The following is a 24,915-nucleotide window of genomic DNA, read 5'->3' as shown; positions in this document are numbered from 1 at the left end:
TATGAATCTGAGCAAACAAACGCTCACTTAATCGAAAGCTAAATAATTAACTTTGGAATGAGATTGTCCTCAATACTTTATCGTTGTCATAGATTTATAACCCGGATCGTTTCCATAGATGATGCACATGAATAACACAAATAAAAACTCATATTAGTTTTGATCAAAAACAAAAAAAAAACTCAGATTAGTTTAGAGATTCTATGCAAAATAATGAACTTATAAACTATAAATTATTATTACCCAATCAACAAAATATATATCCTAACTGTTAGGACGGAGAGTTTTATTGATCTTTCCATGAAAAACTTCCATAACAACTACACCAAAGCTCTAAACATCATCTTTATCAGAGATATGGCCTTTGTATGCATATTATAATGCTATGTATCCGCTGCATGCAACATGTAAGCAAAGAGTTACAGAAAATTCTCAGAGAGATCAATACTTTCATTGACTTGACTTACTAGGTTTCAGTTGCATTAGTGGAGATGTGTGATTCATCTTCAGGATCGAGCTTAGCTACACTAGCATCTGAAATCTTCGGATTTAAATCTTGGTTCAACAAGATTTATGTTGCTTTGATGTCTCTGTGGAGAATGTTAAATCTTGATTCTTCATAAAGATATGCCAGCCCCTTTTCTACCCCAACGCATATCTTATGTCTTGTAGACCAATCCAAACTGGTTTGAGTTTGTAGGAGACCTATATTGAAAATAATCTCATTAGTTATGAACATATTGTATTATAGAAACATGAATTTAATACTCAAAGATGAATTACTTACCAAACAGTGCTTGGTAGAGGCTGTTGTATTCCACATGCAATAGTTGACTCCCTTCAACGCAATAACCATGGAGTTCGATTAGAGATGGATGTCGCAGAGCCGTTGTCACGCCAATCTCGTTCAAGAACTCTTTCATCCATGGCTTTGATTTTTCTGATAATTGCTTCACAGCAATTGCAGTTCCATTGGACATCATTCCATGTAGTGAAATATACACATATCATCAACTTTTATTCTCAACATATAGTCTTGTTTGCGTTTTTGTGCTTACCTTGTATACTGGACCAAAGCTGCCTTCACCAATCTTATTTGCAGGAGCAAAGTTATTTGTGGTATCTTTAATTTGTCATAAGGAGAAGGTGTTGATATTGAAATCCATCTTTTTAAAGTCTTAAAAGAAAAAAAAATTTCATATCCAACATTTTCATACATGTTAGGGATTGCTCTATTTAATTTATTAATTTCAGATTTTTATGTATTGATTTTTATTGATTTAGATTTGTTACTTTTCATCATTGTGGATGTCGGAATCCGCAGTACAAATTTTATGATGTGTATCGGATCGTCTAGCCTTGCTAATTCGAATAACAATCGTGAAAAGAAAACAAGAGAGTAAAGTCTATGTATCTGTTTATTGCTCAAGAAAATTCCGTCCCATTACAATGGTTTTCGTTCTCTATTTATAGTTACGCGATTCGAAACCGAAGTCGTTCATCAAGCCGCAGATCTCGCCCTCATCAATGTTTCCGTTTCAAATCTTCCGAATCTCGCAAATTCCGTATGACCCGCCTTTCATTTAATTCACGAAATCCCGACGTTTCACTCGAGCTAGGCCGACTTTTACTGGGCCGTTCTTTTCGTCTCTTGAACCGGGCTAACGGCCCACTTCGTTTCATTGTTCTACCACTTTTCTATGGGCCGGATCCGACTTGCGAGATCCAACACCAACAGTTTGCCCCCCAAGTGTTCCGAAGTGAACACTTCGGAATACTTTAGATGCTGAACTTTTTCTCAGGCTCGGAGGCTTCGTCGTTAATCCCGCTTTTCCCGGGATTTGGTCTTCAACCGAAGTGACGTTTCGAGATCCTAAGGTATATTTTTTCCCGCGGATCAAGGGATTTTCCTCGGGAAGATAAAGACGCTTCAAGATCCTAGGGTTTCTCACTTTGCCGCCCAATGACCCTCTATATAATCATTAGACTCTTCGGGTTCTGCAAACGCACACGTCGTCATCTTCTTCAAACCGCTTCTGCTTCTTTCCGTATTTAAAGGTAACTCTCTTCTCTCTACTTTTACCTCTTCTTTGATCTTTAACTGCTTTTATAATTCCGGAATCGCTAAGTAGTCCGCCGTCCTAGCTAGTAATTGTTAGGTTTAGGCCAGAAATCTAAAAGATTTCTTAGATTTTCAGCCGTTTGCTCGAAGATCCCCGCTGTTCTTCTTCCGCTCCGCCGTGTTCTTCGTATTCCGGCGATCCGTGTTTATTTCTCGGAGAACATCCACCGCTGGACCTTCCTGTTTTCTGGATTTCCACAAAGATCTTCAGAGTTTGCTCAAGCGTGTTCTTGAGTTGTTCTTGAAATATCTTCCCAAATCCCTGGTACCAGATCTTGTTTCGTCTCTACATTTTCCTTAATTGCGTTATGGCTCCGAAGCGAAGCAGGAAGATCCAGAATGAGACTCACATCATGGAAGGCGAGTTCGGGAAGTATTTTTCTTCGAATCTCGACAATAAAAAGTTGGCTCTGCTGAAAGGTGCCTGCCAGATCCCTCGTCAAATCTCCTTGATTACTCCGGGTCCCATAGATTCTCTGGAGTCTCCACCTACCGGTCATACTTGCGCTTTTGAAATTTTCTTTTCGGAATGCGGGCTATCTTTTCCGCTTCCCGGCCTTTTGGTCGAATTGATGCACGAGCTCGGAATCGCACTTCCTCAACTATGTCCAAATGTAGTTCGGACCATCCTGTGCCTCCAGACCCTTGCAGAGGAAAATGGATACCGTATCACGCTATCCGACGTACTCCATCTTTATACAGTGAAGAAGGGGCGAACTCCGGGGACGTTTTTCCTCAGTCCTCGGAGTAATTTCAGAGTCTTCGGGGATTTTCCCGAAAAAGACGAGCAATGGAGAAAATCCTACTTCTTCTTCGCTGTAGATGAATTTTCTTATGGTCCAAATACGGACTATTTCGTTCGTGAATGGACTCGTCGTCCCGGTAGATAGCTCCTTAGGTTTTTAACTGCTTTTCACTCGTCTGTTTTTTTTTTTTCCTAATCTGTCAATGTTTTTGCTTTTGCAGTTAAACTTCCGAAGAAACCGCTTTCTCATACCTTTGCGGGGCAATTCGTAAAGATTTGCAATAGCAGCGACCTGTCGTGGGAATTGTTCACTTGCGAACGCATCCGGAGTTCGTGTGCCCGAATTGTCTCGCGGTCCGACCTCATTTCTTCCACTCCTCCCTCCTCCCCTGCTGTTGCCACTAACATGTCTCCACTTTCCTATCGCGAAGAGAAGAGGCTCCAGAAGGAAAGGGAAAAAGCGAGAGAAGCGAGAGAGAAAGAAGATAAGGCCAGGATGGTGAAGGCCTTGGATGAAGGGAAGTCCAGATCTTCATCTGGTAAAGGGAAGAATTCGGGTACCGTAGATCCGGTTTCCGAATCGAAGACCTCTGATCATCGTGATCAAAAGAAGGTGTCTTCGGGAAAAGACCTAATCCGGATCTCGGATTCTCGCTCCTCCCGATCTTCTCGGGAAAAAGAAATTTCTGAAGGAGGCCATAGTGCAACCTCCTCAAGGAAACGCAGGAACGAGGAATCTGAAGTTCTTCCCTTCACGCAAGAGTCGTTCTCGTCTGAACGACGAGAAAAATCCTTCCGAGGATGCTGGAACCAGTCTGGGGTTCAAACCAGAAGAAAAAGAAGATTCACAACGGGCCTCGGAGTCCGACTTGCCAACTCAGCTCCTTGTCCTGCCTTCGCGGGACTCTGAGAACCGGGGATCCGTCCGTCAGGAGATTTCGATCCCTACTGGTAAGTAGAGTCACTTCGTATTTCTCTCTCCCTACGAGTTCATTTTGACGTTTCTTTTATTTTAACAGCTCCTCCGAAGTCACCAGCTGATTTCATGAGGAACTTTACTCCTGTTGGGATGAGGATTCCTCCCTTTAGTGACTTGAAGGAGGTCAACAGAGTGAACTACTTTCGCTTCGCTGATAAACTCGGAGAGGTAATTCTTTGAACTCTTCTCCTTATATAAAAATAAGAACTTCTCTTTCAGTCCTCATGAATCTTCGTTTTGACAGTTAATGCTCGAGTACAACACCACCTTCTCCTGCCACGAGTCCCAGCTCTTTCCTGTTAACGAGCTGGATGGCCTCAGGGCCCGGGTTGCCGAACTCGAGGAAGAGATCCGTCAACTCAAGGAGATGGAGGAGGAAAATGCCAAGGCGGTGGCAAAGGCGAACGAGATCCGGGAGCGAATGCTGGAGGCCGAAGGTCGCTGCAACCTTCTTGACATTGCCAAGACTGATCTTTCCGAGAAGCTGAAGATCGGGAAGAACTTGTACCTCGAGGCATGTGACAAGATTACCTCGCTGGAAGCTGAAGTTAAGCGAAGCGAGGAATGGTGCAAGATTGCTGCTGAGAAACGGGACGAGGAGCTCGCAGCAGCGAAAAAAGATGAAAGGATGAGGCTCCGTGAACTCTATAGCGGACTCGCCTCGAAGCATGAGACCTACTACAAGGCCATCAGTGATAACGAGATGATTGGGACGCGTCTTGCCGAGACTCGGGCGAACCGAGAACTTCTTGAGGAGATTCTGAAGGGAGAGATTCCGGATTTAAAAGCCGAACTAGAGTCGGTAAAGAAAGACGAGGAAGAGGCAGAGAAGAAGGCTCGCGAGGTAAGCGCTCTCAGACCTCAACCAAATGAGTTTGCTCATCTCTTTGTAGCGACTCCCCCAGAGCCCGTGCAAGAGACATCTCTTCCCGAAGATGATGTCGCCATTGATGAGTTCGGAACTAACAAGGATTTAATGGCTGGCCAGGACTTCGAAGCTGCCGTTCTGCCCGAGGAGATGCAGCAGGATCCCGACGTCAAGGGTCAATGATCTGGTTCTGGGTTGTGATGGCTAGTGTGCCCCCCTTTGTTGTTTTATTTTTTAAAACTCAAAACCTATTTATCGCTTTTTGAATACTTGAATATTTCCCCTCCATTTTTATATAAGTCCTTTTGAATTATAAATCCGGAGTATTCGAGAAATTTGAATACCTCGTATGAAAAATTAAGAAATACTTAAGATTTCAACAAGATACGCAGTTTACATGAACTCAGAATTCATTCTTCAATGGATAAGGGAAATACTAAGAACGAGAGTAAAGTGGGTGTTCTTAATAGAAAAAATGAGGATCGGGACTCGGAGTCCGCAGAAATCCTTAGTCTGTGTTGAACCAGACCCTTTTTTGCTAAGTAAAAATTAGGCTTATCTTTCAAGAATTACCAGAGGTCTGAGCTTGGTTTCGAGAAAAGTAGTTACGAGGTTCTTCTCGGTTTCACGGATTGCGAGATAATTCTCGGCTTCTTTGAAAGATGTTTAGAAGAATATAAACATTTTATTTGATTTAGAGACTGCACTCGAAGTTTGAGCTGCCTACGTACCCAAAGGTGGGGATCAAGTCTATCGTAGTTCGATTTACAATAATGAAAATAATAAAATACTTAAACAAAGTATCTCTTCAGATGAATGGAATTCCAAGCTCTTCGGACAGCTTTTCCGTCCATGTTTTCAAGGCGATAAACTCCATTGCGAACTACCTGAGTAATTCGATAAGGACCTTCCCAGTTGACGCCTAACTTTCCCGCTCCGTCTTCGGCTGTATTTTGCTGAACTTTGCGTAATACTAATGTCCCAACGTCGAAGTGCCGACTTCGGACAGTCGAATTATAGTATCGAGCTGCGGCATTCTGGTAATTTTGCATTCGAATCAAAGCTCGATCACGTCGCTCCTCAATGGTATCAATAACGTCCACCATCATTTCGCTATTTGCTGCCTCGTTCTGCGGGTTATTCATCCGTCTCGGACTTGGCACAGATATTTCAGCAGGGATTACAGCCTCCATTCCATAAACTAATGAAAATGGTGTTTCACCAGTTGCGCGCCTAGGAGTAGTGCTAATTGCCCAGAGAACACTCTGTAGTTCATTAAACCAAGTTCCTTTGTGCGACTTGAGTTTTTTCTTCAAAGTAGACAAAACAGTTTTGTTTATTGCTTCAGCTTGACCAATACCCTGCGGATAACGAGGCGTTGATCGACTGAGTCTGATTTGCCATTCTTCGCAGAAAGATTCGAATTGCCGTGAAATGAATTGAGGTCCGTTATCAGTAACGATCTCATATGGCAAACCGTGCCTACAAATGATGTCCTGCCAAATGAACTTGCGAACTTGAACCTGAGTTATGTTTACGTAGGCTGCCGCTTCTACCCACTTCGAGAAATAATCGGTAAGAACCAAGACAAATTTCACTCCACGAGTAGAAACATGAAGAGGCCCAATAATATCCATAGACCATTTCATAAATGGATAAGGCGAAGAGACTGATGATAATGGCTCGGTGGGTTGGTGAATTGAAGGTGCATGCTTCTGGCATTGCTCGCACTTCCGCGCATATTCCTCGCAATCCGTGATTAACGTGGGCCAGAAATATCCGTACTTTCTTACTTTATAAGCCAAAGAGCGACCTCCGGAGTGATTTCCGCATACTCCGTCATGAATCTCTTTTATCACAGTACGGACCTGCTGTCCGAAAATACAGATCATGTCAGGACCCGAGATGCTTCTTCTATAGAGGATGTCGCTCAAAATGCAGAAACGAGCACTTTTAGCTTTCAGTCTCCGTGCCTCCCACTTATCCGCAGGGAGAGTACCATTAAGGATGTATTCTCTGATGGGTATCCGCCAGTCTGCCCCCCAATCCGGAAGCGGTAGCGCTGGTGGTAGTGGTTCCGGATTTAGCGGTGTTCCGATTAGTGATTCTACTTCGGAGTTCTGCTCAGTTTCCTCGACCCTTTGTGGTTCTTGTTCCACACTCATCCTTCTTTGCATAGACCGTGTAGTCACGAAATTCAGCTCTCCGTTGGCTATACTCGGATGTTCAATTACTTCAACAGGGATCATTCGGCTCACTGTTACTTCGGAACTCGACGCCAATGCCGCTAAGGCATCCGCCGCTGAGTTCTCACTTCGCGGAATTCTAGTGAGTTCGAAACTAAGAAACTTTTTACTCAATTCCTGAACCTGAGCGAGGTAAGCTTCCATTCTGCCATCTTTTGCTTCATAATCACCGGAAAATTGATTAGCAACGAGCTGCGAGTCGCAAAATGCCCGTAATTTTGTGACACCTATCCTAACCGCTAGACGAAGTCCTGCAAGGAGAGACTCGTACTCCGCCTCGTTATTCGACGCATTAAATGCGAGACGAAATGACTGTTCAATTACCTCACCATATGGGGATTGTAATCGGATACCGATCCCGGAACCCTGTTTTGAGGACGCGCCGTCCACATGAAGTATCCAAGGTCCTTCATTTTCTTTGACTTCCATGGAGACCAGAGGTAGTTCGATCAGAAAATCTGCGAGGACTTGAGATTTCAAGCTTGTCCTTGTTCGGAACTGAATATCATACTCGCTTAGCTCAATTGCCCATTTAACCAATCTTCCTGACTGACTCGGACTATGCAAAATTGCCCTTAAAGGTTGCGTGGTTAGGATAATAACCGTATGAGATTGAAAATACGGTCTTAATTTCCGAGCCGAAGTAATTACTGCCAGAGCTAGCTTTTCCATCATCGGATATCTTGACTCCGCTCCCGAAAAAGACTTGCTTACATAGAAAATCGGTCTTTCGTCGTTCCGATCTAATCGCACTAACACCCCACTTACTGCGCTGTCAGAAACCGAAACGTACAAGAAAAGCTCTTCTCCGAACTCGGGTTTCGCTAACACAGGAGGTTTGGACAAATAATCTTTTAGATCTTTGAAAGCCTTTTCGCAATTCTCATCCTAGATGAAATTCTTGTTTGCTTTTCGGAGCAGATTATAGAATGGAAGGCACCTATCGGTTGACCTCGAGATGAATCGGTTCAAAGCTGCTATCCGCCCCGTGAGTCGCTGAACTTCCCGGATGTTGCGAGGCGAAGTCATCGCCAGAAAAACGTTCAACTGTCGCGGATTAGCTTCGATTCCTCGCTCTGTGACAATGTAACCCAAAAATTCTCCCGAAGGAACTGCAAAAGTGCACTTGGTCGGGTTCAGTTTCATTCCGAACTTACTCAAAATTGCGAAGCACTGCTCTAGATGCTCAATATGCGAAGTGCTTGATATTGACTTCACCAACATATCGTCAATATACACTTCCATCGTTTTACCGAGGAGATCTTTGAACATCATATTCACCAACCGTTGATAAGTGGCTCCGGCATTTTTCAACCCGAACGGCATGACTATATAACAGTAAGTTCCACGGTCCGTGATGAAAGCTGTCTTTTCCTGGTCTTCCGAATTCATCAAAATCTGATTATACCCAGAAAAAGCATCCATAAAGGACATCATTTCGTGGCCCGTAGTTGACTCCACAAGTCGGTCGATGTGCGGAAGTAGGAAACTATCTTTGGGACAGGCTTTATTAAGATCGGTAAAATCTACGCAAACCCGCCATTTCCCATTTTTCTTCTTGACTACAACAGGGTTTGCCAACCAGTCAGGATATTTGACCTCGCGAATCAAACCGGCATCGAGCAGGCGCTGAACTTCGGCATTTACAGCCTCGGCTCGGTCTGGACCAAGTTTCCTGCGTTTTTGTTTTACTGGTTTGAAAGTCGGGTCAATGTTGAGCTCGTGCGAAATGACCTTTGTATCGATCCCAGTCATCTCCTCGATTTTCCAGGCGAAAGTTTTTTGATTCCTTTTTAGGAAAGTTATCAGTTCGACTCGGAGTGTTTCGCTTAATCCCGCTCCTATTCTCACAGTTTGATCCGGATACTCCTCATTAACTACCACTGCCTCCACGAGGTCACTGCTTATTTTTTGACGGGATTTGCAGGCACCTCGAACTGTGGTTGCTATTGAATTTTAAGCTTATGACTGGACATGTAACACATCCTCGCAGCTCGCTGACTTCCCAGGATTTGCTTTACTCCGGATTTCGTAGGGAATTTCAAGCATTGATGATACGTTGAAGGTACTGCTTTCATCTCATATATCCAGGGTGTTCCCAAGATAACATTATAAGCAGCCGGACGATCGAACACCGTGAACTCGATCATTTTGACTATGCCTTCTGCGCATACCGGGAGTACAATCGTTCCTAATGACATTGAAGTTTCGCTAGTAAAGGAAACCAAAGGAGATGGTGGCCCCCTTATATCTTGCTTCGATATCCCCATTCTTGTCAGAGTATCGAGGAAAATTAAATCCACCGAACTCCCAGTATCAATGAGAACCCGTGACACTTCGCAATGCGCAATATCGAGTGTTATGACCAGAGCATCGTCGTGTGGTTTGTCAAGTTGACTTGTTTCTCTTTCGGAGAATGTTACTTCGGGTAATTGTTCCTCAGTAAGTCTGGCCTTCTTGATTATCGGGGTGGTTGCCCTCCATTCGTGTTGCTTGATTGCACTAATGGAGTCTCGAAATAGCTTGGATCCCCCCATAATCACCTGGATTTGCTTCTTCGGTCCTTTAAGAACATCAGGGGACTGGATCCTTTTGGTTTTTTTGCTAGGAGGAGACGGTTCCTCTGTTGCTAATGTTTGCTCCGACGGATGAGTTGGCTCAAGCTCCGAAATATCGATTTCGGTTATTTCCCCGGATGCGAACTTGGCAGCCAGTAACCTTCCTAGAGCCTTGCAATCTTTCGTAGCATGCCCATTGACTTTGTGGATCTCGCAGTAGGCGTTTGGGTCACGAATCCACATGTTACTCGGGAAAGCGCCGTTTTTGCTCTTTGGCGAGAAAGACTGCTTCGCAGGTGAATTCTTCGGAGAACCTTTTGGCTCCTCCCGATCCACTGAGAATGTGCCAGCTCCAGGTTTCCGAGCTTCAGGTTGAACAGGTTTCTTCTGAGGAAGAAGTTGAGCAGGTTTTGGAGCTGCTTTGAACTTTTTTGCTAGAGCTGCCCGCTCTTCTTCCGCGTTTATCCAGTTCGTTGCCCGATGGAGGGCGTCTTGAATAGTGGCTGGTCGGTTAACAACCAACACTTCTCGGAAACGGGATTCGTGCCATAGACCGTTCTTGAGTGCAGCAATTGCTGCGGAATCAGACAAATTTGGGATCTGGACCATAATTTCTTTAAAGGAGGTGATGTAAGTCCGGAGCGGCTCTCCGGCTCCCAGTGAGAGATTCCACAGCTGGGCATCAGTTACATCGCTCTTGATGAAGTATCCGTACTGCATGATGAAAGCAGTGGATAGTTGCTTGAAGCTATCGATCGATCCTTCTTCTAGTTGAGTAAACCAGGTCAAAGCCGGCCCGGATAGGTTCTCGGCGAAGAGCTTGCATAAGCCCGCGTCTACTTCGTTTGGCTCCAAATGTACCCGACCTGCGGTCACCTGAAAAGACGCTAAAAATTCTTTGGGATCTCCCTTACCATCGTACCCCGGAAGTTTGACCTTCCTTTGGTCTCGAATTCGCAGGGCTACAATTCGTGGAGTAAAAGGAGTCCTTCTCGTCTCCTCGATCACTCTATCGACTTCGGGAGCCGAACTGGTGGCTTGATGAACCCTCGAACTCATTTCCCGAATCTGATTTTGTAAGCTCTGGATTTCCGGGTTGACCGGAAGGTGAGGTGGATGGGACTCGGTTTGAGGATGATGCGGGGTGCTGCCAAGATGAATGGGGAGAGGTGTTCTGGCTGGAACAAAAGGACCGCCGGCTGAATTTTGAGGTGCTTGAGCATGACGGGATCCATCTCCAGGTTCACTCTGAGAGCCAAGAGGCAAAGAAGATGGGAGTACGTTGTTAGGGGAAGTGACCCTAGGATCCTGAACCTCCGAAACGTTCGGACCATGGAAGTCCAAATGGCCGCGAGGCCCGCTGGTCCGCAAAGTTCCTGCAAGAATTGTATCAACCCGATCCGCATAAGCATTATGGGCTGACCTGATTTCGGAACAACTCGCTGTGAGGACTGCGATCTGGCTGCCGCTTTGCTCTTCAAACGCTGAAAGCTTCTCAGACAACGCAGTGGTGGCGAGCTGCTGCTGGTCGGTCTTCTCGGACAGATCTTTAAGCAACTTCTTGATCTCGTCGAAGACTGAAGCCGGATCCGCTATGTCTGACATCTTTTCGATTGATATTCTGGAGTAAAAGACTAGAAATCCCCTCCTTCTAGCGCCAAATTGTGGATGTCGGAATCCGCAATACAAATTTTATGATGTGTATCGGATCGTCTAGCCTTGCTAATTCGAATAACAATCGTGAAAAGAAAACAAGAGAGTAAAGTCTCTGTATCTGTTTATTGCTCAAGAAAATTCCGTCCCATTACAATGGTTTTCGTTCTCTATTTATAGTTACGCGATTCGAAACCGAAGTCGTTCATCAAGCCGCAGATCTCGCCCTCATCAATGTTTCCGTTTCAAATCTTCTGAATCTCGCAAATTCCGTATGACCCGCCTTTCATTTAATTCACGAAATCCCGACGTTTCACTCGAGCTAGGCCGACTTTTACTGGGCTGTTCTTTTCGTCTCTTGAACCGGGCTAACGGCCCACTTCGTTTCATTGTTCTACCACTTTTCTATGGGCCGGATCCGACTTGCGAGATCCAACACCAACAATCATTGTAATATATTTTCAATTGAAAGTGAGTTTTTTTTTCCATTTGCATTTAGAATAAGACCATATCCAAAAACAGTTTCCACTTTTGAAAGCTATCCTAGTAAGTCATTATGTTCAAATATGATTTATGTCAAACATTAAGTTGTTAATAATTTTAAAAATCATCATACCGTTTTGGTGGTATGTATTTGGACTATGAGATAAAGACAAATAACTAGAAAAATGCTCAAGGATTGCATAACAAATGCATAAAATGTCCTCAAAATCGCACACATATTTGATATATTCAAAAATCATAAACTAAATATGATAAATGTGTAAATTAACATGTTTCCAGTAAGATAACAATGCGAACAAAATATTTTAACAAAACATCATTAAAAAACTATAAGATGTTGTGTTAACAAAACATAGATAAGATACTTAACACAACATCATCATAAAACTATATGTATGATACTTTGACACAATATCATCATTAGCAAACTATAAGAAAGATGTCTTACATACTCTCAACATCTCTAAGCTCTTAATATGTGTTAGAGATTGCTCCACTTAATTTTTTTAGGATACGTCTACACATTTATTCTTACACAATTAGCTTTGTTACTTTTCGTCATTATAAAATATTTTCAATTGAAAGTAAGTTTTGACTTTTTGTGTTTGCATTTCATAAAATATTTTCAAACTCATAAACCTAAATTTGATAATGTGTAAATTAATTGAATATTTTTGTCATCTTAAAAATATATAAATTGGTTCAAAAATATTTAGATTTTAGGGCAATTTTATGGATGAGATTTAGAAACTTTGATTGGAGAAAAAAAGTAAATGGAAAAAATGTTCTCGTATGTTGTTTATTGTAATGTTTAAAAATTAATCAATCCTATACTATTATTTGGGGAGTACACTTTATAAGATACCCTTAACTAACCTTCTCTTTTGTAAAAATTTACTTAAGAATGCCATTAGAAATAAAATTTCAAAGAGTAAATTAATTCATCTTATTAAGGATAAACAAGTCAATTTATACAATTTAATTAATTTAATTTAATTATATAAATGAAAAATACATTATTATTATTATTTTTAAATGACCAATCAAAATGAATATATAAGATTTGATATCTAACTTACCTTATTAATTTGTTATTAATCATTATATTTCACCTCTCATCTTTATATGATTCTATTATTGTGAAACAAATAAATCATCATATCATCCATATAATAATAAAAATAGATTTTTTTCCGCATATGCCATAATTTGAATTTTTAAAAACGAATATAAATGATTCAATTTATGAAAAAAAATTTTAACGAGTCAAAAATTTAGACTTGGATAATATATTTCTTTTAAACAAAAATAAATTCAACAAAAATTCCGCCTGAATAACGGGTCAGAATTTGAGTAATTATATTCAATTTCAGATATTTTTTAAAAATATATAATTTTATATACTACAATAAAATTTTAAATATTTTAATTTGGAATATTTAAAAATAGTTTTACTTGATATTTAAAAACAAATATCATCAATACTTAATAAATAAAAAAATTAAAATTATACATACACTAATTTGGTTTTCTAAAACCATATATATTTAAAAAATATTTATAATAGACGGTGGGTTAAATATAATGTATTATATGATGAAATGAGTTATGATCCTTATAACCATTTGAATATTTATATTTAAGTTCATACAATTATTTTTTAAAAATTCTTAATTTTATATTCTACAATAAAAAATAAAAAATATTTTAACTTGGAAAATTTTAAAAATAGTTTAATATAATATTTTAAAGAATATCATAAATATTTAATAAATCAAAAGATAAAAGTTATAAATACTCTAATTTCATTTTTCAAAGCATAAATATTTAAAATATTTATAGCAAGTAGCAGGTTAAATGTAATGTATTATATGATAAAAAGAGTTATGTTCTTTATAACCGAAACCATGTTAAGATTATATGATGAGATGAGTTAAATAAGGTTTGACGCCTCTAAATATTTAAAATTTTGATTCTATAAGTATATATGAAAATAATGAATGATGGATTGCGCACACATTTTTTTTATTGGGATTCTAAAATAAAAATATAGGTATGCACGGGTTGAATTTAATCTTATTATATACCAAAATATGTTTATTATATACGCAATTTTTTTTCACTTACTACTAGCATATATCAAATACATACGTTTTATTTTTAACCAAAAAACGTAAAAAACCGTTAAAATCGAACTGTAACTAAACCGAATTACATACGGTTTCTATATGGTTTCACTTTCTTCAAAACGAAAAAAACGATACTAAACCGAAAAACCGTACCCCACCCCTAATATTTTCTTATCAAACAAAATAAAATAAAAAATCCTTATATGTCATTGTATTATGTAAAGAATTATTTAAATTGTACTATAAAACAAACAATAATCCAACTTTATATAAATATTTAAAAATTAAAATTTCATCTGTGCTGTTCCAGCACGGGTTATGATCTAGTTTTCATATATACTAATTACAAGAAGATGATGACCTTGATAATTGAATCTGTGGACAACCCATGATGAAATGGTACATTGGTACAGACTTATTAACAAATATAATTTAAAGAAAATTGATTTGCTAATAGAAATAAGATTTCCCAATGCCTATTAACATACTAAAAATTTGTAAAAATAAAATAAAAACCTTGAATACTCTTAACACAGTGAATGGTGGATAAATTTTATGCATCTAAATATAAACATTTTAGAGAATTATTTCCATTTTTAATGATCACCTCTATATGTTGAATCAGTGTGAATTAGTTAAGTCAATAAAACAAGCATGTTATAAACCATATAGATGGACTCCATAACCGGCCCATGGCCCATTAGGGTTTTACCTTATTCTCTGTATCATGCTATTATCCTTGTATATATATCTCTTATTCTATTAATGAAAGACACAGTTCACAACACGTTATCAGCACGATAGCCTCTCACCCTAAAAATTAAAAATCCCGAAACCCTAAATCTCTCTCACAAAAAACCAAAACCAAAACCCTAGCCGTCTCTGCAAACAAAATTCTAAACTCTATCGAGATAAGTTTTCTGTTCATATTTGTTTCTGCACGAATTTTGCATGGATTATCTGTTATCAATCATGTCTGTATTTCTGCACGAACTTTGCACATATGATCTGTTATCTATGCTGTCTGTAGTTTTGCACGAATTTTGCACGGATTATATGTTATCAATTTTGTATGTATTTCTGCACGAATTTTGCACAGATTATCTGTTGTCAATTCTGTCTGTAGTTTTGCACGAATTTTGCACGGATTATATGTTATCAATTTTATCTGTATTTCTGCACGAATTTTGCACAGATTATCTGTTGTCAATTATGTCTGTAGATTTGCACAAATTTTGCATGGATTATTTATTATCAATCCTGTCTATATTTTTGTACGAGTTATGCACGGATTATATGTTATTGATTCTGAACTGTTTTATGCAATATATTACAGAAACCCTATTTTTTTTCTTTTTACTAATGTAATAGCCATGTTTCCATGAGCAAAATTTTGAGTTTCTCAGGAATCAGGATTATATATATTGAGATTTTGTAGGAGGTCCCAACCAGCTAAGAGACATAACTGTTTCGAATCTCCGTATCAGATCTCGGGTCTCTGTTTCAATTCTCCAATTAAGATAAGTGCTATTTATTTATTATGCTTTATATACATGATCCAATTAAAGTTTGATAAGATAAAATTTGCATGAAAATTGGCACATGTGATTTGATTTATGATTGGAGAATTAATTGAGAAGCTAGTGAATGGAAAGATGTTTAATGGTATGATAGATTGAATGTTTTAATATAAACCCTAGGTTAAACCGAAAGTAAACCGAAACCCTAAATCCTAGGTTAAACCGGTTTAATAAACCCTAAGTCACGGTTTAAGATCAAGCTTCCCATAAATGAAAAGTTTCCTGAAATAGAAAGTTTCCAGAAATAGAAAGTTTCGTAAAATAGCAAGTTTCCCAAAATAAAAGGTTCCCTAAAATAGCAAGTTTCCCAAAATGGAAAGTTACCAAAATAGGAAACCCCTTCATAAGAAAATATTCCAAAACCCTAAAGTACACGTTTGTTTAGGATTTCTTTCTAGATGAGAAATAGAAAGTTTCCATAAATGGAAAGTTCCATATAAGGAAAGATTCCATAAATAGAAAGTTCCATACATAAAACCGAAACCCTAGCAAAACCCTAGTACTATAAATCGCGAAATCCTAATATCCTAATGGACTAAAACCCTAAAACTTAACCGCGAAATCCTAATATCCTAATCTAGTATGATCCGATTGTTTGGTTGTTGCATACTAGATCAATCTTCTAGGGTTGATTTCATCCATATATATATATATATATATATATATATATAACATGATTGTTTAGAAAACACTTGCTGAAGACAAGCATGGCTCGGTCTCAAATACCGCATGACTTGGTCTAACCGATTACATGAGTTCTCATTTAACTCTATATATTATAGATATCAGAAATCAACTATTATGAATACACGGCACTTAATGCCTCTAGTGACAATTATTTACAATGGGCTTTGGACACTAAGATTGTCCTAAAGGAAAAAAGGGCTTGGTGAATCTATTATGGAAGGAAACAATGTCACCAGAAGAGAAAGATATAAGGCGATTACTAACATACGCCATCACCTCAATGAGAGTCTCAAAATCAGTACCTCACTATTAAGAATCCTCTGGACCTCAGGACAGAGTTGAAAAAAAAAAAAAAAAAAAATCAATATAACCACCAAAGAACGGTGCTATTACCCAAAAGCCCGATTCGATCGGAAGAATCTCAGATTCCAGGAATTCAAATCCATGAATGAGTATAATTCAGCACTATTTAAAATAGTGTCAATACTGAGATTCCGTGGTGAGGAAGTTACTGAGAATGACTTGCTAGAGAAAGCATTCTCGACCTTTCACACAAACAATATATTGCCTCAGCAACAATATCGTGAAAAAGGTTTTTACCACATATGCAAGTCTAAACTCCTGTTTTGCTACTTGCTGAGCAAAACAATGAGTTATAAATAGTGAAATGAGACCTCCTGGTCCTACCCTATTATCAGAAGCCCGTTGGGCTGAAGAGCCTAAAGAGACTAAAGAGTCTAACCACGTCCAAAGAGATAAGTATCATGGCCACAGTCATGGTAAATGGAATGGACATGGTAGAAGTGGCAATTATAATTTATATGATCAAGGAAACCATTCATATGGTTAATGTTGGTGTCGGATCCCGCACCATAAGTCCGAGACCAACCAAAGATTGCCACGTAGTCAAGATAATGGTCCATAGAGGATAAAGCCCATAGGGACCCATGAACCGAAGGAACGGTCGAAGTGTTTGTCACCACTTCGAGAATCCGAAGTGACTGCACTGTGACATGAGTTCGGTGTAGGAAACACGGGTAAGTCGGTTCAAGGACAATTGGGCCAAAAAGGCGAGGCCCATGAAGATCAGAGTCAACTCAAATTCAAACGTTGAGCATTAAAGTCGAAGAATCAAAACGGACACATTTAAGAGGGAATAATTGTACTTAATTATTCATTTTAATGTTGATTCTCTATGTATAAATATAAAGGCCAATGGCCATGTAAAGGGGACTTCCTCTCAAAAGAAAGAAATACTATAGCAATTTTCGTAGCAATTTAGAAGTTTTTTTACCTATTCATTTTTGTCCCTCAAGAATAATCTTTCCTACTTAATAAAATACTTGAGTGTGTGAATCCGACATCCACATTTTGGCGCCGTCTGTGGGGACAGATTTGGATTCTTGAGTGGTCAGATTTTTCCTTTATCACACTTCCGAGATAAGCAACAATGTCAGGAGGAGACACCGTTGAGACATCATTGGCTGAAACCCTCAAAGCTATGTAGCAAACCATGTCGGACATATCACAAAAGTTCTCGGATGTGGAAAAAGCCGTCGATACGTTGCAAACATCCCAGGTATCTCTTAGTCAAAACGTCAATACTATACAAACTCGTGTTCGCTCTTTAAGTGCAGGAAACCTTGTGGGAATCCGAAGAGGGATATTCAACTCGCCAAGTTCCGCTGCACGAAATGAAACCAGCGGACAAACAACTCCTGGTGCTACTAATAACGTGGCTCAGACGTTGGAAGAAGAGACTCAGCTCGGAGATGAAGAACAACTTGCAGCTCAATACGAGCAGGAGAACCTCGACCAGTTTGAGACCATGAGGAAGGTTAGCCAGGAATTAAAAGAAATGAAATCAAAATTTCATCAAGCTACAAGTTCGGAGCCAGACATCAATCGAGTCATTGAAGAGGCTAGGCGAACACCTTTCATCTCGCGAATTGCAAGTTTGAGGATCACAGATTCCCGGAAACTCAAGTTGGACCCTTACAGCGGATTGGAGGATCCAAAAAGCTATCTCGCAGCTTTTCTGATCGCTGCTGGAAGAGTCGAGTTGGATGAAGCTGATTAGGACGCAGGCTACTGCAAGCTTTTTTCGGAGAATCTATGTGGCCAAGCTCTAATGTGGTTTACCCAATTAGAGCCGGGTTCGATCAGCAATTTCGACGAACTATCAGCCGTATTCTTAAAGCAATACTCCATCCTTATGGATAAAAGCGTTTCGGATGCCGATCTTTGGAACTTATCGCAAGGATCTAATGAGTCGATTCGAGTTTTTATCACCAAATTCAAAGGAGTGCTATCAAAGCTCCCAAGAATCTCGCAGCAATCAGCTTTATCTGCCCTACGAAAAGGATTGCGACATGATTCAAGGTTTAAAGAAGACTTAATACTTCATAAACCAGACACAATTCAGGATGCACTCTTCCGCGCGAATAACTGGATGGAGGTAGAGGACGAAAAAGAAAGTTTTGCCAAAAGGAATAAACAAGAAAAGCCGGCAATCACCGTCCCTACCAAGAAGTTCGAGTCTAGGGAGAGCAAAGGACCAAGGAAATTTGGGTCGCAACCCTTCAACAGTACCGTCGGAAAGCAATTCCAAGGGAAAGGAAGATCAAACACTTGGGTCCGTGATGAAAGTCTATATTGCGATATTCATAAAGTAACCGGGCATTTAACCAAGGATTGCAGCGTTCTTAAAAAGCACCTCGCAGAGCTTTGGGCCAGTGGAGATCTTTCCAAATTCAATATAAAAGATTTTGTGAAGGAATACCACGAAGCGAAGGAAAACTCCAAAGATCAAGATTCCAAAAGACCAAGGTTATCCAACGAAGAAGAACCAAGGAGTTCGAAGGGTAAGATCAATGTGATTCTAGGAGGTTCCAAGTTTTGCGGAGATTCGATAAGTTCCATCAAGAAACATAGACGAAATATCCTACTCAAAGCAAGCTTAAGCGAGGAAGTCGATTTTCAAGGTACATTAATATCATTTAATGAAGAAGAAACGCGGTACCTCGAAAGGCCGCATGATGATGCTCTAGTCATTACCCTTGACGTGGCTAACTTCGAAGTATCAAGGATCCTTATAGATACAGGCAGTTCGGTCGATTTGATCTTTTTAAGTACTCTAGAAAGAATGGGAATCAGCCGAGGGGACATAGTAGGACCCCCATCTCCGTTAGTTGCGTTCACAAGCGAGTCAGCCATGTCTCTCGGAACAATCAAGCTACCGGTCCTTGCCAAGAAGGTATCGAAGATCGTGGACTTCGTTGTCTTCGATAAACCCGCAGCTTACAACATCATCCTTGGGACTCCCTGGATTTATCGAATGAAAGCAGTCCCCTCTACATACCATCAATGTATCAAATTTCCAACATCAAATGGGGTGGAAACAATTCGGGGAGATCAAGAAGCTTCACGGACGTGTTACCTAGCTAGCCACCGTATGAAGATTCAATAGCAACTAACGAAGCCCGCAAAAGAGGGACTAAGAATAAAATTTCCTAGCGGGCAGAAGAAAGATGATGTAGTAATCGAAGTGGTGTTGGAAGAAGACAAGCCGGACCGGAAAATTCGAATTGGAGCAACTTTGACTGGCCAAATAAAAGAAGCTTTGATCGAACTCTTAAAGAAAAACAAAACATCGTTTGCATGGTCAGCAGCAGACATGCCTGGTATAGATCCAAGTATAATTTGCCACGAGCTAAACGTGGATCCAAGCTTCAAGCCGGTGAAACAGAAAAGAAGAAAGCTCGGAGTGGAGCGAGCCAAAGTGGTAAATGACGAAGTGGATAAACTTTTGAAGATAGGGTCCATAAGAGAAGTGCAATACCCGGAATGGGTAGCGAACACTGTCGTCGTCAAAAAGAAGAATGGGAAAGATAGGGTTTGCATCGATTTTACAGACCTAAATAAAGCATGTCCCAAAGATAGTTTCCCGCTCCCACATATAGATCGCCTTGTAGAGTCCACCGCTGGGAACGAGCTGTTAACATTCATGGACGCCTTCTCGGGTTATAATCAAATAATGATGAACCCCGAAGATCAAGAAAAGACGTCATTCATCACTGATAGAGGTATCTATTGTTACAAGGTAATGCCTTTTGGTTTGAAAAATGCAGGAGCAACTTACCAACGGTTGGTTAACAAAATGTTCCACAATCACCTCGGGAAGACAATGGAAGTCTACATAGATGATATGTTGGTCAAATCGTTAAAGAAAGAAGATCACGTTAAACATTTGGAGGAATGTTTTGATATTCTCAATAAATATCAAATGAAGCTGAACCCGGCGAAGTGCACATTTGGAGTCCCATCTGGAGAATTTCTTGGCTATATCGTGACAGAAAGAGGGATTGAAGCCAATCCAAATCAAATTAACGCCTTTCTGAACATGCCCTCTCCAAGAAACTTCAAAGAAGTACAACGGTTGACTGGGCGGATTGCGGCTCTGAATCGTTTTATCTCGAGATCAACAGATAAGTCATTGCCTTTCTACCAAATTCTAAAAGGGAACAAAGGATTCCTTTGGGACGAGAAGTGTGAAGAAGCTTTTGAGCAGCTTAAAGCATACTTAACCACTCCGCCTATATTGTCCAAACCAGAAGTGGATGAAAAACTTTATTTGTATGTGTCGGTTTCAAACCACGCAGTTAGTGGAGTCTTGGTTCGGGAAGACCGTGGGGATCAGAAACCAATTTACTATGTGAGCAAGTCAATGACGGATCCAGAAACCAGATACATAATGATGGAAAAACTCGCACTCGCAGTGGTGATATCGGCTCGAAAGCTACGCCCGTACTTTCAATCCCATCCGGTTGAGGTATTAACCAACCAGCCACTCCGAACAATACTTCATAGTCCAAGCCAGTCCGGACGATTGGCGAAATGGGCGGTGGAATTAAGCGAGTACGACATAGAGTTCAAAAGCCGGATCAGTATGAAGGCTCAGGTCTTAGCAGATTTCCTGACCGAACTACCAATACCTGGAACGATAGAACAACCGGAGAACCAAACTTGGAAATTACACGTAGATGGGTCTTCAACAAAACAAGGATCCGGAGTGGGAATCAAGTTGGAGTCTCCGACGTCAGAAATTCTAGAACAATCATTCCGGTTGTTATTCAATGCCTCCAACAACGAGGCAGAATACGAAGCCCTGATTGCCGGACTTCGATTAGCACAAGGAGTTGGAGCTAAGGAAATATTGGCTTATTGCGATTCGCAATTAGTAGTTAACCAATTTAATGGAGACTATGAAGCCAAAGATTCAAGAATGGAAGCGTACCTCGAAGTGGTAAAGGATTTATCTAAAAATTTCTCGAAATTTGAATTAATCCGCATACCTCGAGGAGAGAATACAACTGCGGACGCGCTTGCCGCATTGGCGTCAACATCAGATCCTGAGTTGAAAAGAGTTATTCCAGTGGAATGTATTTCGGAGCGAAGCATTCAAGACAACAAAGAAACCCTCGTCGTTACAAGGTCTCGAGCGGCGGCACACGACCGTGGCGATCCAGAGATCGAACCGCCACCCAACAAACGGAGGAAGTCAAGAGGATCAAATACATCTAACAAGGGACCCGTTGTCTTAGCTGAAGATGTGAGTTCAGAAACAGTATTAGAAACCGAATCGTTAATCGAGGAGGATGCTCTCGAACCAAACGAACATCCCGAGCCAGAACCACGAGTATTTCACAAGGTTGACCAAATTCCGGCTAAAGACTGGGGGGCTGACTGGAGGGAGCCAATAAAGCACTACATCATGACAGGTGAGCTCCCAAAGAATAAATGGCAGGCCAGGAAAATGAAAGTCGTTAGCGCAAAATTTTGTCTGTCAAAGGATGCGTTATATAGACGAGGTGTCAGTGACCCTTACCTATTATGCATTTTTGGGCCCGAAGTCGAAATCGTCATGAGCGAGGTGCATGAAGGATTATGTGGGAGTCATTCATCAGGAAGAGCTATGGCTTTTAAAGTTAAAACAATGGGGTATTTTTGGCCCACTATGATCACAGATTGTGTTAAGTTCGCCCAAAGATGCAAGCGCTGTCAACTCCATGCACCATTAATCCATCAACCGTCGGAATTATTCTCCTCCATTTCCGCCCCATACCCGTTTATGAGGTGGTCAATGGACATCATTGGACCATTACACAAATCAACTCGAGGTGTACAGTACCTTTTAGTCCTTACGGACTACTTTTCAAAATGGATTGAAGCTGAGGCGTATGTTGGTATCAAGGATTCGGCGGTGAAGACCTTTATTTGGAAAAACATTATATGTCGACATGGAGTTCCATACGAAATAATCACTGATAATGGACCGCAATTCATTTCACACGAGTTTGATGCCTTTTGTGCGGACTGGGGAATTAAAGTTAGTTATTCTACTCCACGATATCCGCAAGGAAACGGTCAAGCTGAAGCCGCGAATAAGACAATATTAAGCAACCTCAAGAAGCGCTTAAGTCATCTAAAGGGAGGATGGTATGAAGAACTCCAACCCGTCCTGTGGGCCTATCGTACAACCCCTAGGCGACCTACAGGAGAAACTCCATTCTCTTTGGTTTATGGCATGGAGGCGGTGGTACCAGCTGAACTCAATGTGCCCGGACTTCGCCGAACAGAAGCACCGTTAAATGAGGAAGAAAATTCAGCAATGCTTAATGATTCACTAGATACCATAAATGAAAGGCGTGATCAAGCTCTAATTCGGATCCAGAATTACCAGCAGGCAGCAGCCCGGTATTACAATTCTAAGGTTAAAAGTAGGCCTTTCTTTGTGGGAGATTATATATTAAGGCGCGTTTTTGACAACAAAAAAGAGGAAGGTGCCGGTAAACTCGGTATTAATTGGGAAGGACCTTACATTATTACCGAAGTGGTTCGGAACGGTGTTTATAGGTTGAAAGACTTAGAAGGCAATCCGGTCAAGCGACCTTGGAATGTGATCAACCTAAAGAAGTTTTATGTTTAAAGCTACATGCATTGTTTATGTACATGAACTACGATGTGGCTTGATCCCGAAATGGGTACGTAGGCAGCTTGGAAACAAGTTCAGCTATTAATAAAAATTTGTTTTATTTCTTTATTAAAGGATAAAGGTTCGACTTTGCGAACAAGTGAAGCAAATAGAAGGTTCGGCTAAGCGAACATACAAGAAATGGGGAATAGAACGTTTATTCAAAAGACGGAATGTCCCTCATCGTACACTTCGGACTATGAAAATCTTGTTGACAAACAGAACACTTCAACTCCTTGACCAGCAAGATCGAGGATTGGCATCATGCAGTCCGGAATTCGAGCAAAGTCAGAGATTCCAAGCTCAATCCATTCTCCGGGGTGAGACTCAAGGATGTGAAGATTTCTTGACACCGTAGTAAGCCTGCGTTGCATCCGGTTAATCCTCTTCCGGAGTCTCCTCTTTTCCGACATAAGCTTCCGGTGTTGAAGCTCGAGTGCCTCTATAAAGGCCGTCGCTGTTCCTTGGTCTCTGATTGGGAGATCCCTGATCAAAGCACATGGGGCTCGGATCTGAGATCTCAAGGAGCCGCGAAGTGGAGGAGGCTGCCTGCTTGGCTCATTTGGAACATCTTCGTTTATCATTCCGATTCTGGAGAAGTCGGGCATAGATTCTGAACAGCGAAGATTGAACTCCATACCTACTAAAATGAAAAGAATGGTGAGAAGTAAAGGGAAATTGAGACTATATATTATAGGAACGTCATATCCCCAACAAGCTGCGGATTCTATCCAAGGAATGAAGTGATTCGCGGAGAGATTTATGCCCTCGAACAGATCCTGCATTAAAAGGCGCATCTCCGAGAATATTTGAAAAGAAAGGAAAATTGCAAGTGTTTCCATAAATAAAAAGGGGGCCGAAGCCCATTATGAGTTTAAAAAAAAAGAGAGAAAAGAAAGCAGAGTTAGGGAACATTTAAGGAAGAGGCTCGGGAACAGGCTCCTTCATCGCCGGTTTAACTTTTGAAGCGGACGCCTTGTCCTTGATGTCCACTTCGGAACGATCCCGAACGCGTTTCCGACTGTTGCTGGCCTCCTCCTCCAAATCGTCTTCCTCTTCGCTGTCAGATGGAACGGCGCAGACGGGGACGTCCACGGGACCCGGGACTCCCTTAGCGCGGAGATACATCCGAAGCATCTTCGGGATCTCAGCGACGGAGTCGAAGTTCCGCCACTCCCATTGAAAGGGATCACTCTCCAAGGCCCGTATCTTCCTTTCCACCCGAGCAATGCGAGCCTCGAGTGTTTGCCTTTTAAGGCCCAGCCGCTGCCTCTCTTCACACAAGCGACGGTGCTTGTCGGCGACCTAGCATAAAGATGAGTGAATAAGATGAAACAAAGAGTTTTTGAATCAAAGAAAAAAAACTTTAAATATTTACCTTGTCAATAAAATCGCAAGCCTCTTTCTTCTCCTTTGAAGGAAAGTGAAAGACGGCGTGAGGGAAGAGAACGCCGGCCGGTTCAAAGCCGTCGCCGGACAAGAAGAGTGGGCTGCCGGGATCAACGGAGGCTACTGTTTCGTTTTCCATTCTTGAAATATTTCTCAAGTAAGATTCTAAAATCATGTTTAAATAAAGCTTAGAAGTAGGTAAGCCTTTATTTATAATGATTTAGGGTTTGTCTTGGAACCATAAATCCAATAATGGTAGTGTGTCCGAGTGGTTTAAACCATTTTTGGAAAATCGAGAAAAGGCATTTATTGCATTAAAGACGAGCCATTTTCCTTGCTTATAAGAAGGGAAAGAGCAACCGTCGCATTAACTATAAAAGTTTCTAAGGCCCAAGCCCAATAAATTTATCGAGTTGACTAAA

The 24,915-nt window shown here is 40.8% G+C and overlaps 1 protein-coding gene and 1 pseudogene across 1 annotated transcript; one reads left to right on the top strand and one right to left on the bottom strand.

Annotated features, from left to right (window-relative positions):
* Positions 1–207: 207 nt before the first annotated feature.
* LOC9304226 lies at positions 208–983 on the bottom strand (annotated as a pseudogene).
* Positions 984–2,430: 1,447 nt separating this feature from the next.
* LOC110226216 (uncharacterized protein At3g60930, chloroplastic-like) lies at positions 2,431–3,777 on the top strand. Its single transcript, XM_021016994.1, has 2 exons — positions 2,431–3,004; positions 3,089–3,777. The coding sequence occupies exons 1-2, from the start codon at positions 2,431–2,433 to the stop codon at positions 3,775–3,777; spliced, it is 1,263 nt and encodes a 420-aa protein (XP_020872653.1).
* The last annotated feature ends 21,138 nt before the right edge of the window (positions 3,778–24,915 follow it).

This window comes from Arabidopsis lyrata, assembly GCF_000004255.2.
Source record: "Arabidopsis lyrata subsp. lyrata unplaced genomic scaffold ARALYscaffold_7, whole genome shotgun sequence".
Classification (NCBI taxonomy): domain Eukaryota; kingdom Viridiplantae; phylum Streptophyta; class Magnoliopsida; order Brassicales; family Brassicaceae; genus Arabidopsis; species Arabidopsis lyrata.
The sequence above is the reverse complement of the archived record's forward strand: the minus strand, read 5'-3'. Positions and strand labels throughout refer to the sequence as shown.

What these genes read in the sequence shown, in the direction of transcription:
- LOC110226216 (XM_021016994.1), top strand. Translation starts at nt 2,431, where the DNA reads ATGGCTCCGAAGCGAAGCAGGAAGATCCAGAATGAGACTCACATCATG. An exon ending in TGAATGGACTCGTCGTCCCG is followed by an intron (nt 3,005 to 3,088) that starts GTAGATAGCTCC and finishes TTGCTTTTGCAG; the next exon opens with TTAAACTTCCGAAGAAACCG.